At 40.4% G+C, this 14,890-nt stretch overlaps 1 protein-coding gene across 1 annotated transcript in view; it reads right to left on the bottom strand.

The window, feature by feature from the left end:
• dcc (DCC netrin 1 receptor) overlaps positions 1-14,890 on the bottom strand; it is a 306,576-nt gene that overhangs the window by 84,009 nt on the left and 207,677 nt on the right. The window contains exon 15 of the mRNA XM_040158011.1: positions 1,588-1,729. Within this exon, the coding sequence (XP_040013945.1) occupies positions 1,588-1,729 (142 nt within the window). The remainder of the gene's footprint in view (positions 1-1,587; positions 1,730-14,890) is intronic.

Raw genomic sequence — 14,890 nt, 5'->3', positions numbered from 1 at the left:
ATATTCATAAGTTGACCACATATCCTCGTTATGTTAATAAAAAACATAATCCAACGTGTAAAACAGTCTCTACAAAGCATATATGCTGCTGCAGTTTAGTTGTATTGAAACGTAATTTCTAGGAGACAGGGCTGACGAAGGACAAAGCTCCAGTGGTAAGGCTCTAAGAAACCCTGCACTGCAGCCTCTAGCAGGATCTTCACTGATATTGTTTTCCTCTATTAATTTTGTTAAATTAGTTTTTGGTCTCCAATTTGTTGGAAGTCAGATTTTCACAGGAAGATTTTTTGTTTGAACCCACCAACCTTTAGTTCTAGTTTTTTGCTAAAATAATACGCCAGGAAGAAAAACCGACAGGGTTAAACCCTCTGATTTTAATTTCTTCTAACTGGAGATGTTATTAATGATGTCACTTTTAAGTCTACTGAGTATTGTAAATTGAAGAGCAGTATTATCAAAGAATAAGCGTTATATGTGTCACCCTTTAATCCCCTCAGTGAAGCTAGAATTCTTTATTTTATTTATGGAAATTTAGTTTTTTTATTCTCAGACGGTAAAAAAAGGGATGATTACTGCCGACAGCCAGGCTTGCAGCAGGCGGAGCAGATTCAACACACACACACAAACACCTGTCACTGGGGAATGAATTCCTGGGCGGACAGACAGATGAAGATAACCATCAGTGGGAAATAATGAAAAGGAAGATCAGTTTCATTCAAATCCTGCAAACCTCAAATTGAAATTATAGCTGGTGGCAGTTTGAACACACACACACACACACACACACACACACACACACACACACACACACACACACACACACACACACACAAGCACACAAACTATTAGGACATTGCATTGACTTCCATTCATGGTGGACAGCCTAACCCTAACCTTAACCTAACTCATGCAAATGCAGGTTTTCTTTCACTGAAGAAAAAAAACGCATACACACAAAAAAAGTCCATTGTGTCACCCACCCACATGCACACGCAGGCACACTAAAACACAGACACATGTCTACTCTTTCTCTGTATTTGAAGGTTCACGATGGACGACTCGGCAGATTTCTTTTTTTTTTTTTTTTTTTTAATAGTTTGGACCAAACACTCAGAATGATTGTAAAAATGAAGTCCAGTTTCACTGACTTTCTTTGGAACTGAAATGAGGGCAAATGTTTAATGATCAGTCTAGTGATATTCTACAGTATACTTCTCTTATTGTCAACAAATCCCATTAAAAGACCAAAACCATCTGTGAAGTGATCCTACTGACAACTGTCTGTGCATCAAAAGCCTGATGTATCTCACTCCTCTGAGCTTCATAGAACTGAATTGTTTAGAAACTATTAAAGACTAACTAGAGCACCTAATGCATATTAATCTGCTGCTGAAAATAGTCCCCAACAAATTCACTGTGTCCTTTTGTTTGAGTAACATTTGATAAAAACTGCAGTGCCCAGCTGTTGTACGATATTACTAAAGCCTTTTAAAAAAAAAGGAAAACTCTAAATATCTAAAGTAAAGGACCAGAACTTCCTGATTCAAACAAAATAAAATAAGAATACATTCCATTGCAGAGCCACACCTGTGAACAGGTACCAGAAGTTGTTGGGTTCAATGGCCTCTTGGTCTCCACGACGACCGGTCTTCCTGTATTTGATCTTGTAGGCAGTGATGATGCCGTTCTGGGCGCTGCGCAGAGGTGGCTGCCATGACACCTTGATGCTCTGAAAGACATGTAAGACGGAGAAAAATGTAAGTAAACTAATGAAACTGCAAAACAACCTCTGACTGAGGACACAGACGGATTATGAGGCAATGAGCCCCTGGGAACAGAAAAGTAAAAGACCCACCTCCTACATGGGAGGAAGACCCTGAAAGTGAAAGAGACTGTTTGTGGTTTTGCATCTCTTTGTCGTTGTTTCGTGTCTTTTTGTGTTCATTTTGTGTCTCTTCGTAGTTGTTTTTACGTTTCTTTGTGGTCATTTGTTTACTCAGAGTCACTTCTGCCCATCAGCATAAGATTTGATACACCGGTTGTAGACATGTTGAGGGAGAGATCATTTGAAATTCAGTCTGATAGCCCATGTCATACTGACTTACTGTATTTGAAATATAAAATTAACGTAACAAAAAAACATGAAAACATCAAATTTTTTTTTCTGTTTAAACCTTCACCAATTCAAATGTGAAATGTGTAGGAGTGAGCAAAAACACATCAAATGACTCTCCAGAGTATTATCTGTACAATGAAGCCATGATGACACTCAGGGTTTTGGAATTTAAACTGTTTAATTATTTTTTTAAAAAGGGAGGAAATGCACAGAGTTATTAAATGATCCCTGACAGAATAACCTCAAACACATGAACACAAGTGCATGAATGCAGCACTATCAATGGGTCTGTGTTAGAGCAAGGAGAAAGAAAAGCGACTGTAAATCTAATCAGCAATCACTGGAGAATCCCTACTGGCTTCTGTTGTGTTTCTATTTCTGTTCAAATGAGTGTGATACGGAGGGGTCTGTACTACGTAGTGAGATTAGTGGGTTAGCAAGCTATCTTTGGGCTTATCGCAGATTTTCCAATATCACAAAACCGGCTCGCTTTTAACTGGGGTAGATCACCGTTGTTACCCGTGCTGCACGGATAACCTGCCTTGGAGCAGGATAACCTCAGAGGATCACATCAAAACCTGTCAACAGCCTGACCACAGTCACCAGTGATCATTCCTACAGGATGCCGACGTGGACAAAATGGTTTACAATAAAGTGACAAATAATAAAGCACAACAGATATTTTATAGATCAGTAGAATTGTTTTGCTGTTCCATACTTTCCATAATGACACTTATAGCTGCATTTTATATGTAAGATTCTTCCACTCCTGATAGTGTCGATGATTTTAAAATCTTATTCCATCAAAACAGGTCAGAACAACATGGGGTGACTCTGTGATGATAACAAGAAATAAAAACTAGGCCATCTGTTGTCTCTTATTAGAAAAATAATCCACACATTTTTCAACAATTCCCATGATTATTGTGCAGAAGGTCATCCTCCCTTCAACAGTTTTCAGTACAGGCCTCCCTCTTTACAGCCCATTCCCAGTCCCCATGCACCGTCCTAAAGTCTGTAGCTCGGCGCATGGAATTCACGTGAACAGACAGTGACAAGACTCAATCTACCCTCTGCACCAGTCATAAGTCTACGTTCATCTGTCCAGAAGCTCAGCACACCATCAGTTTCCTGGGCTCTTATTTCATGTTTGTTTGTCACCTGATGCGGAGCCATGAGAATTAACCACTTTCACATAGGATCATTGACTTAAAACCCTCATTCCTTTTCTTACGGGACCTGTGGAGAGTGAACATCCATAGAACCAGCACCTAAGGATTCATTCCCTCGGGATCACTGAGATAACACGTGTGGTATTCAGTAAACCAACTCCTTCTTTATAATTATTGAAGCAACATTCTAGTCAGACAGACCTCATTACACATGAACTCATTATCCTCTCTGCTTTGGCAGCAGAACTATTCTGACATTACCTCTAACTTTTTAATGTGCACCACTTATTCAGAATAGTTTGTTTATCAACAAACAGAGCAAAAAATACTCACTCTCTGGTAAGGATCCTTTTAATAAGTCCTGTATTTATTTACAGTACTGCATATCCTTAGTCTTACTTTGATATTTGGAAATTATTTCTGGTGTTTCTAAGGCTTCTTATTCTATTCTAGTAATGTGATCATATTGTTTACATTTCACTCAGTGGAATATCACTTTCTGTTGTCACTAGAACTCGCTGCTTCATCTAATATCATATCAAATACTTCATTCATGGCTCGGATGATGTCGCGTCACATTAACACCTCCACTTCTCCCACATGAACGCGCTCATAACTAGATAGTTAAACCCACAGTTAACTGAGCCAGTTGATAAACAGCTTCGTGGTACTAGTTATCCAGGACGGCCAATGTCAGGCTCAGCGAAGCCAGATAACCCGAGAGAGCCAGGCTAAGTTAAACTTGTTTCATGGTTTCTGTGTTTTTACTGAATCACTGTAGTAAAAGGCTGTAGTAGTTTGAAATTCAAACTGCATATATTTCAATGTGTGTGTATTTGCGTGTGTTTGTATGTATGTTTGGGTGTGTGTTGCATGAATTTTAATTGCTTTATTTGCATCTTAACAACCCACCTCTGAAACAAACACACACACACACGCACATGCACAGCCACACAGCAGATGTTTGCTCGGCCCCCAGTGTGCTCTGCTTTGTGAGGCAGCTGCCATCAACCATCCTGCTGATATACTCAGTATAAACCTGTGTGTGTGTGTGTGTGTGTGTGTGTGTGTGTGTGTGTGTGTGTGTGTGTGTGTGTGTGTGTGTGTGTGTGTGTGTGTGTGTGTGACTGCGTTATGTGGGCATTAATAATTGAAGATTAATGAATTAGAACATTTCAGAAAAGGATCTGTTGTGCCAACCTGTCTACCTCTTTCTCTGTTTTGTTTCATCACATATATCTTACATATCTTTCCTCGCTCCTCCTGCCAGTTGTGTAGTAGTAGTAGAAAAATGTATTCATTGTGTTACAGCTGTTTCACTGGCACAACCCTCAGAGTGAACTGACATTATTTTACCATAACAGAATTTGATCCACGAAGAGCCGTATCAATATATTATTTTGGTTCATGTGTGCAGGGAGTCAGACAGCTTAGTCAGACCGTCGGCAGAACTTATACAGCCCAGGTACTCAGTGAGCAATTTTCTCACAAACTAAGTGGGGCATTATCTTGGAACATGGTTTCCAATTCTTTTAAAGGCACCTTGTGGAGTTTCAGACGGCTACTGCTTTGGAGCAATGAGTTCAAGAAAGTGTAAGTGCTATGTTCATGAGATCATCCCCGAGGTTATCAATTGTGACATATTGATGTCATTTATATGACCATTTTCCAAAAATTTTCAGTGAACTGGTTTTGTTGTGAACGCCATACTGTTGCACTGAACGACATGTTCCTTCCTTTATTTCCATGAACACCATAGTTTATTATGACTCGTTCCCAAAGACACAATCCCGCCCCTCGAAATACTCACTAGAACACCAAAGGTCCATTAATCCTCTAATGAAAATAGTCCCCAACAAATGAACTCTCCTCCCGCTTGAGAGACGTTTGGGAAAAACTACAGTGACCAGCTGTTTTGGGAAATTACAGACCCTTATTTGGAAATGAAATTATACATTTGTGAGCCATTTGTAAAGATTTACATCATCGATAGGAACCATTGGGTTCAGGGCTGCGAGCCCCAGACAGCGAAGGCAAGTCTCAAACTTCCAGTGTTCAAAAGTCCAGCAGCACTGGGTCCATTTACAGTTAGGATATATTCCCTGGAGTAGGATACAAAATGGTGGTTTAAGTGCTAGGTGGCACTAGGTTTGGGTGACCTTATTATGAAATTTTAATAGACACTTGCCAGAAACCAGTATTTTCTATTGTCATGCCACAATTTTCAGTAACAGCGTGGACTGAAGTGGATTATCATTTCATACAAAACATGCACAGCTCAGAACCAGACAGCCACTTACGCATATACAGATTGTATTACACACATTCATTCATCTGTTGTAGGTGTCACATTAACACACACACACACACACACACACACACACACACACACAAACTCAGAGCGATGGTGTGTGTGTGTATATCCCTCCATCAACTGCGGTGTAAGTCATCGGGCCAACAAGCAGTTTAAATATTCAGCCAGTGTTACTGTGACGATGGCCACGGAGGAATTCATTAACATTTAGCTGCACCTGTTCCCTCTGCTGCTCCTCATCTTGCTAATTGATTACAGCAGAACTGATTACCGAGAGGGAGGAGGGGGAGGAGAGGAGGACAGGCAAAAGAATAGTGGGAGAGAGAAGGGAAAAATGAAATAAATGTGTGTGTCGGCCAAATTCCTCCATACTGTCTCTCTGGTCGGCCATCACCGTGCACTTCATTAACTAATTAGCCACTTTGACAGGACACAGTTGGATGTGAGGTCTCCATGGAAACAAAACAGAAGTTACAGTCACGCTGCAACAACTCCCACAGAGACACAAAGAGGCAAACCATCCATGAAGGAGGATAGCACCATCACACTGAGTCTTAACCAGGAGGGAAACACTCCTCAGCTACAAGAACAACAACAACAGCTACTACAACCTTTCCTGGATTTTTTCACTAGACTGTTACTGGAAATAAATTTATCTATATGACATCTTGTGCTATAATTACATTTAGGGCTATATCACAGCTACTTCTACCGCTATTACTGCTGCAGCTACTGTTACTAACGCTACTGCTGCTGCCACTATTACGGCTGCTACTACTGCTATTGCTATTACGGCTTCCTGTGCCACTGCTGCTGTTACAAGTACCAATGCTACTGTTCCAGCAGCTGCTACTGATGTTACTACTGTTCAGCTCCGTCTCCTAAAAATGTAAAGCTATATACAACCAAGGTGCAAAGGCAAAAAATGTTTTCTAGGAAATGTAATTGCAAACAGATTACATTTTCTATGAACACAATGAGGATATGTTGTTAATTTGTGTATTTGGCAAGTCTCCAATGCACTGGTACTGAACATATCAGTAAAATGTTCACAGACAGCGTATTTGTTTTCTGCCAAAATATGGGATCGTGCATCACAACATCCACTTGTAGTGAGTCCAGCATTATTAAAGTGTTTTATTGTTCTGTTTAGACTCTCACAGCACAGAAAAAGTTTACAGTCTTTTCAGATACAACACGTTTATTTAAATTTAACCAAGACTACCACCATTCCTTGACCTTAACCCAAGTGCTTTGGTTGTCTAAACCAAAGACGGGACTGGACGTGAACCTGGTCTCTGGCGTGACAGTCCTGCGCTTAGTACGCCTGCCATCCACCCCAAACACCTCCGTGCAACTGTGTTGCTCTTAGTAAATGGCGCACTTCATTCATTAAAAAAAAAACCAAAACATTGCACCCAAACATAATCCACCTGGAGATTACGTTTCAAATCATATTTGCTTTTGCAGTTTGGTTGTATATTAATATTTCTCAGAGACAAGGTTGTAGTGTTACAACTAGTAGCACCAGTGCTGACTAGCACCGCTGTTTGGTACAGATGTATTTTTTTTTTAACATCTAAAACTGATCATCCAATCTGACCTTTCTCTTGTCTTAAGTGAAATACAGTAGATTTATTCATTTCAAAGTGTTAGTGAGACTAACCTTAACATTACTATTCAGCTCCATACTTCTGATTTCTACCTCTCTCTGTACTTTGAGATGTGTTTGTGCTGCCAGAGATTTCCTTCAAAGTGAACAGTCTCACTTGCTAACATCAGACCTACAGCATATTGCATGTCCACTCTCCACCTGCTGCTAACGAAACAGCTGAACCACAGACTGCTGTGTTCATTAAGTTGTTGGGTTTCATCTCTTTCTAGGCACTGACTGAGCTAACAGGCTCCATGGATCAATTAAGCTGGTTTCAGATGTATTTTCTTTCCATGTGTGAATTGGAGGTGAAGTGGCCTCGGGCTGTACAGTGAACACTGAATCATTTCTTTGTTTTTTTTCTGAGTGGAGCAGAAAATGTTGGGAGCAGAAATCTCTGCTGCAGCTGCTTTGTATTTGCTTTGTATTCAGATGTAGCTGACATTGTAAAGCGGCAGGGCAAGTGAAACCACGGCCTCGTTCACTGCCTCCAGACAGACCGTTTTAATTTTCCCTCAGAGGACACAAGGAAATTACAGGGAGGCCTGCTGAAAGCTGATGATGATGGCATTGATAATAATAAGTACTGATAATAACCAGAACAACAGTCATAATTAAAAGACCCAGATATGTCTGAGGGAAACTTAATGAACACCATACTAATACTGGGATTCCAGAAGATGCTGGAAACATTCCTTTGAGATTCTGGTCCAGGCTGACGTGATCGCATCACATCTTAATGTTGTGTATGTAAATGTAGGATATCGTGTCATGAGTAACGTCAAACACTATTGTACAATCTGACTGCAAAGCTTGTTGTCATGGTAATAGTCTCTTTTTCTGATCTGATGCCTGAGTGGAGGGCAGGCAGCGTGTCGAGACTAGGGCAGGTTGCTGAGCTTCAGCTGCGTGTCTACTTCTTGTCGCTGAGGCGGAAAAACAGGGTGCGGTGAGACAGGTCTGTTCTTGTCAAGAAACCAGTCAAAAACTAATGTGGGAATTGTAGTTTTTGAACTTCCTGTTTCTTCTCCTGTTCTGCACACAGGAGGAATTATTCTGAAACTCCTGTATTGCTGATGCAGGACAGACGACAGCACTCGTGCATTTCATTTAGCAGTACAGTCAGTATTATTGTATTTCCAGCTGTGCTTTGACGCTTCGTACTGCTGAACAGTTTATCTGATCGATGAATGAAAAAGCTTTGAAGAAAAACAAAACTTTAAACTGAAACTGTAATTAATTCAGTGTGTTTCTCCTCTGTTTCGCTTCTGTTCTTTATGTGGAGGTGCATTGTGAGAGCTGCATACAGAACACCTCATCCATCCTGTGACCTCCACACACACACACACACACACACACACACACACACACACACACACACACACACACACACACACACACACACACACACACACACACACACACACACACACACACACACACACACACACACACAAACAGACAAACCTGCACTTCTATCTTTGTGAGGACACCCATTGACCAAATGCATTCCCTAGCCCACTACCTGATCCTTAACCTGATTCTAACCTGAACCCTAAAATCAAGTCTTAATCTTTTGAAGGTGTGAAGACTGTCCATAAGGTATATAACTCAAATCGGTCCTTACAAATATAGAAGTACAAATACACACACACACACACACATTCAATGTGATTGCAGCTCTCACCCAGAGGACATGAACAAACAATCAAAGATTGAATTCAGGGACTGTTTACTCACCTGGCCTTGTCTCTGTGTGTGTGTGTGTGTGTGTGTGTGTGTGTGTGTGTTAATGTCCTCTGGGTAAAAGGAGCAATCACATGGAGGGCAGACTGTCTCTATTTGCTTTGCAATACAACATGCAACACCATGCTGCACTATGCAGTGTGTGTGTGAGTGTGTGTGTGTGTGTGTGTGTGACAGAGAGAGAGAGAGAGAGAGAGTGTGTGTGCGTGTGTGTTCAGAAATTAAACAGCTGTTGGGTTTTAGAACAATATATTAAACATATATTAAAAACAAACAGACTGGGAGCAGTTGGTTCTCTGTGTACGCAGGAGATTTTTAAAATATTTGTAAGGATTTTCCAGAAATAATTAAGCTACAGTCTGTGGTCTAATTATAAATTAAAGTGCCCAGTACTGACATTCAAACACAGCGGAAGCTGCAGTCATTTTTAATACAAGGACTAGCAGCACATGACAACTAAATGAGAGTTATTTTGTAAATTTGTTTCCATCAGGAATTTTTGTAAGCAGAGCAGCAAACAGGATGTTTTTTTTTTTATTATGGTCAGATGACTTTTTCAACTAAAACTAACTAAACTAAATGCTTTTCTACATCATTTGTGATCTATCAGGAATTTCCACTGGGAATGGAGGGGTGTGTGTGTGGGTGGGTTGGGGGTAGGGCCATGCCCCTCTGTCATTATAAGTAGGGTTAGTGCATAAATTATACAGCAATTTTCATGGAAATTAGATTTTTTTTTTTTTTTTCTTTTCTTTTGGGATTACCATCTTATTGAAAGCACCAATTTAAAACTAAAGTATATACATGCAGGACCTTCTCTGGTCCAATCAGAGCTTGGCTCTGTACTGCTCTGTCCAATTAGGAATTGTGCTCCTGATGAAGTGGGAGGAGCGTCAGGTGATGTCGGATTGATGTTTGATTCAGAGGAGACGATGTTTCGAGGGCGAAACAGAGCTGATGAAGGACAACAAGCTGATGATTATGTTTCTGTTTTGGTTTCTGAGGGTGTAATCATCCTGTTACCACGACTCCGTGACATCATCACAGGTGTTCGACCGAGGCAGAGAGAACATCTGGTCTTTCCCAAGACTAATGAATGAATGAGCGACGAATGGATGAGTTCGCACAGCGCGTGTAGATCTGAAGTGAATGAAAAACTGACTGATTGCAAGAAAGAATGAGCTGACCGACTGTCTTCGTTAACCGATAAATACATTCTGACTGACAGCATGAATGACTGAATGAAAGAAGGAAAGAACGAATGACTAAATGTGTAAGTACATGAATGAATGAATGAATGAGAATGACTGAATAAATTCACTAATAAATAAGTGACTGGCTGAGTGAAAGAACGAATGAGCAACTGAATGAAGTGCATTTCTGCGGACGAACACAAATACCAGACTGTGTGGGTGTGCGTGTGCGTGCGCTCAAGTGTTAAAAGTTTAAACTGGCTGAAACTTTTAAATTCAAAACTTTTCTCTTTCCTCTGACACAGATAAGGTTACGTCCAGCAGCTCTTAACGGACCAGAAGCTTCCCTGAAATAACTGCAGCCAGTGAAACTGTGTTATATCACAATGGCAAAACTAAAATTCTGTTCTATTACAGTAATAAAAACCCCAGAGGATGTTCTGTACCGTCGTTAGATTTTACAGAAATAAGCAGGACTGAACTTTGAGACTGGAGAGTAAATTATTTTAATGAACTGAATCCATTGTAACCACCAGGAAATGTCCCTTGTATCTTAAGTTTAAGTCTAAGTATTATTTATCTTTTATATCTTTTGTGGGTGAAGGTTTAACTGCTGTGTTTTTCACACTGTAAAAACACAGTGCACACAGTGCAGATTCAGTCTTTAAAAATGGTTTTGAACTGTGTCTGAATACATTACATACATTTAGTTTTGCTGTCCCACCTTTTTTTGGTATACTTGACTTTTACTGGTACAGGAAGTTCCTCCTTAACCAGAAAGTCTCTGTTCAAACCAGGAAATACATGTGCTCAGCTTGTTTCAGGTCAAATTGAATTAAAATGCTGGTGTTATCCAGGGGGCGCGGATTCGTGGTACAGACTTGCAGTGTCTGTACGGTAAATTGATGCGATATCTGTCTGGGTGGGCAAATTGTCTGTAATAGTGCATACAGGCACTTAAACAGCTGGGGGGGCCAATGTTATTAGCCATTGTTCCAAACATAATCTGAGCGCTCATTACTCTGTACTGCCATTGGAATTGCGCTGTAATGTATGAAGTTATGAGGCTACAAGACTACCCATTGCTGTGTATTGACACTCTGGTCATTTGCCATCACCAAAACTGGACCCATGAAAGAGAGTCGGATAACACTAGCTAGACCTCCCTATTTTGTATAATGTGGGACAAACGCAGGAGTCTGCAGGAGCTGCTGATGCTGAGGATATTGAAAAAAACATTAATGAAACGTAACTCGTAGCGGGAATTATTGACATACTCCCACGGAAGTTGAAACACGTATCCTAGCAATGCCGGGTCACAGACCTGAAACTTAGACATTGATTCCAAAAATATGTTCAAAACTGTTTCATGGTCAAAAATGTGCTGCAGTATCATATCTCTTACCACAAATAGAGTGGAGAATTTCTATTACACTGCCGTGGAAGAGCACTTTTCTGCACTAATTGTATTAAGGGTCACCCTGCTTGCTATATTATGAATTTTTAATGGCGTCTAACATTGCAGTGAACAAAAGGAGATTAGGGAGTCTATTGCTTGTGAGAGGCTGTATGGAGAATTCAGACCTTATCTTGACTCTGTCAACCTCAAGATTTGCTGAGGAGATAGGGAGGCTGTCAGCAGAGTGGAATCATTTTACAGATGTCTTCATTTTTCACTGACTGCTCATGAAACCAGAGAGAGAACGAGGTCAGAGAACAGTTGCGTCCTGCTGCCTTCATTAGTCTTGACCGGACACCAAGGTAGACCTTGATCCAGCATTTCAGAATCCTTCGAAATCCTTTCAGAATCACTTTCATGCCCGCATTTTATCGTTGAAAGTGAAAATACATGTATATGAGTGAGAAATGCATGGATAAGGAAGGGAAAGACGGGTATATGAGATTAAAATGAATGTATTATATATGGAGTGAAAACATGCTTGCACAGGCTCTCATCGTGAGATGCTAACTGAGACTTTCCATAATGGACTCTTTGAAACCTTCATGTCCTCAAAAGTCAAATGAACACTTCACACTGAGCTCAGCTGGACCCATCACTGCTGGTTCTTTTAATTAATGTTTAAATGAGTCTCCAGGTTCTCCAGACTAACACTTCTGATTCCTGCAGAGACTCGTCGGGAGGTTTAATCGCTCTCTTACAGAAGCTATTCTTAGAGCAGAAGTAGAACTACAAGTCTGCAGTGTGCTGGATGTTCCCAGAATCCACTCCTGCTCCTGCCTCTGACGGCTAGAGAGACAGTGACCCTGGCTGGACTCTGGAGAGTTCTGGGTAAAAGCCCCTGCATTGTCATACTGTAAACTCTGGCTGTGTGTTCAACCAAGCATTCAACAACACACTCACACACACTCTGACAGTAACGCTCCACTGACTGGAGGAAAGTTGAGGAAATGTCAGATTTGTCTAAAAAGTTGGGTTGACAGCAGAAACTTGACGAGAAAGCAAGAAGGAATCACATTTTCTCTTCCAGCGACAAGCTGCAGAGAAAGTGACTCAGCCCCCCTGCCCCCAAAGCCCCTGCATATACACACACACACACACACACACTGCATGACTGTGTGTGCAGCGATTGAGCTGTGAGCAAGATGCTACAGGCGTTCAGCACAGTTCGGAGTTCGCATTCAGTTTTTATGGATTTTTCCATCAAAAAAATTACATTTCTGCTGTGGAATTCTGATGCTTTTATATATTTACATTTTATGAGGCCCAACTGATGAAAATTACAACAGCTTCTGCTACTGCTGCCAAAAATACTGATCTACTTGCTTGTAGTTCCATATTTTTCCAGGTCATTTGGCCTTTAAATAGAAATCCTATCAGACACAGACAAAGAATATTGCTATTGTATAATGTTTAGCTCCCTATGACATTTTATAAGCCCCACCTACACCCCATCGTCCACCTGTAGAGTCTATCCTCCTTTTATGGGGGAAGTTATCCATTCCAGTTATCCAATCCAGTCCACATGAGTTGGCAGACTGAAATGAGTTGTTGGCTAATGATGTCCTCAGTGACGGTACTGATGATGAGCTGATTGTGAGACTCGCATCTTCTGTCATATTTTTCATGGCTGCTGCAAAGCAAATTTCCTTTTAAGGGACAATAAAGTCAAGTTAACACCTTTTTTTGTGTGTGACTTAGACACATAGAAGAAATAGAAGCTTTTTGACTATTGACCAGACTGCCCCCCCTGTGTCAATTGGCATGGACGTCCACAGTTTTTATATGATAGAAAACGTAATTTTTTTTTCATTGACTATGTGTCAATTGAGCTTAATGTCCATGAAAATATGTTGTATCTTCTTCTACGGCTTCATCCACTCTTGACATTCAAGTCGATTTTTTAGCCTGTGGAAATGGATAACATGTCTCTCTGTGTCTTGAATAAAAACCGTCTTTTTTTCGCTCGTCATCATCTACAGGGAAATCAGAGCAGCAGTGTTTTAGATACCTGCTGCTCAGAATGTTTAAGAAAAACCATCCTCCTTTTTAACTGTGTTTCATGAAGCTTTAAACTGTCTCGCAGCTCTGCCATCACGGATCAATCAGCCCTGACCTGAGAACCGATCAACAGAGAACTATCAATCACGTGCAGTAAAATTAACAGACAGAAACTAAATGAGGTCAGCTCTCCACAGACAATCTGACCCTCCTTTTTATGGACATAAATTATAGGCCGTTCATGACTCTGGAAACATTGATCATTTTCTCCGCTGCTGCTTTCTGAAAAATCCTGACATCCAGACATTTTCATGTGTATTCCAGCTCCAGTTTTGTCTCCTAACTTCCGGATGCTGTTGCTGCTCGGCCCTGATCGGTTCCTACAGCCTGCTATGCAATCTCAAAGCTGGGAACACGCATTTATATTTATGGGGAGGTCATTTGACCTTACAACACCACATCCCCCACAGATTAAAAAATTATCTTTAGAGAAAGTTACCTCAGCATTAACTAGCTAACAACTAGCTCAGCTAGTTTACTTTGTGTTCCAGCAGCATGATATTTCTATGGTGAAAGATTTCCAAGAGCTCTGATACTTAACTTATCATTATGATAACGGAGGTCATTCAGTTATTAATCATATTTACATTCTCACTAAACCAGATGATTTTTGCTTTGTTGGTCTGGATGCTGATTTATAAATATGAATTAAAACATATTTATTAACAGCTATGTAACATATACTATATATTTTATTAACAATACAATTTGGAATTTGGAAGCTTGCTATACAATAATGAGCCCGTGTTAATAACTGAACTGTGCAGTGTAATAGTTTGACTCAATTCAAATGAGTCTCCTTTGTGCACTCTGTGTATTGGATAAAGAAATTTGTAGTAACTCACAGTTAAGGCCACTAATGATATCATAATGTTATAATTACTCAATAAAACCCAAATGCCAACGCATTGTGACCAGTCACCATACTGTTACGACAGAAACATGACCAGCTGATCCCAGTGTTGTGTTGGAGAACTGATCTTATTACATAACGGCCATTGTTTGTCACACTGCTATAGAAGAAAAGTCATTTTCTCCCAGCTCTATCAGTCCTTAACACTGTAGACTGTAAAACAGGTCAGATATTTGCTAAAATGTAGTTTCAAGTTGATGTCAATCTACACAGTGTGACACGTTGCCACTTCCAGAGTAGACAGGAGGTTAGAAGACAGAAT

This window comes from Xiphias gladius, chromosome 20, assembly GCF_016859285.1.
Source record: "Xiphias gladius isolate SHS-SW01 ecotype Sanya breed wild chromosome 20, ASM1685928v1, whole genome shotgun sequence".
NCBI classification, from domain to species: Eukaryota; Metazoa; Chordata; class Actinopteri; order Istiophoriformes; family Xiphiidae; genus Xiphias; species Xiphias gladius.
This window is presented reverse-complemented; position numbering and strand designations above follow the sequence as displayed.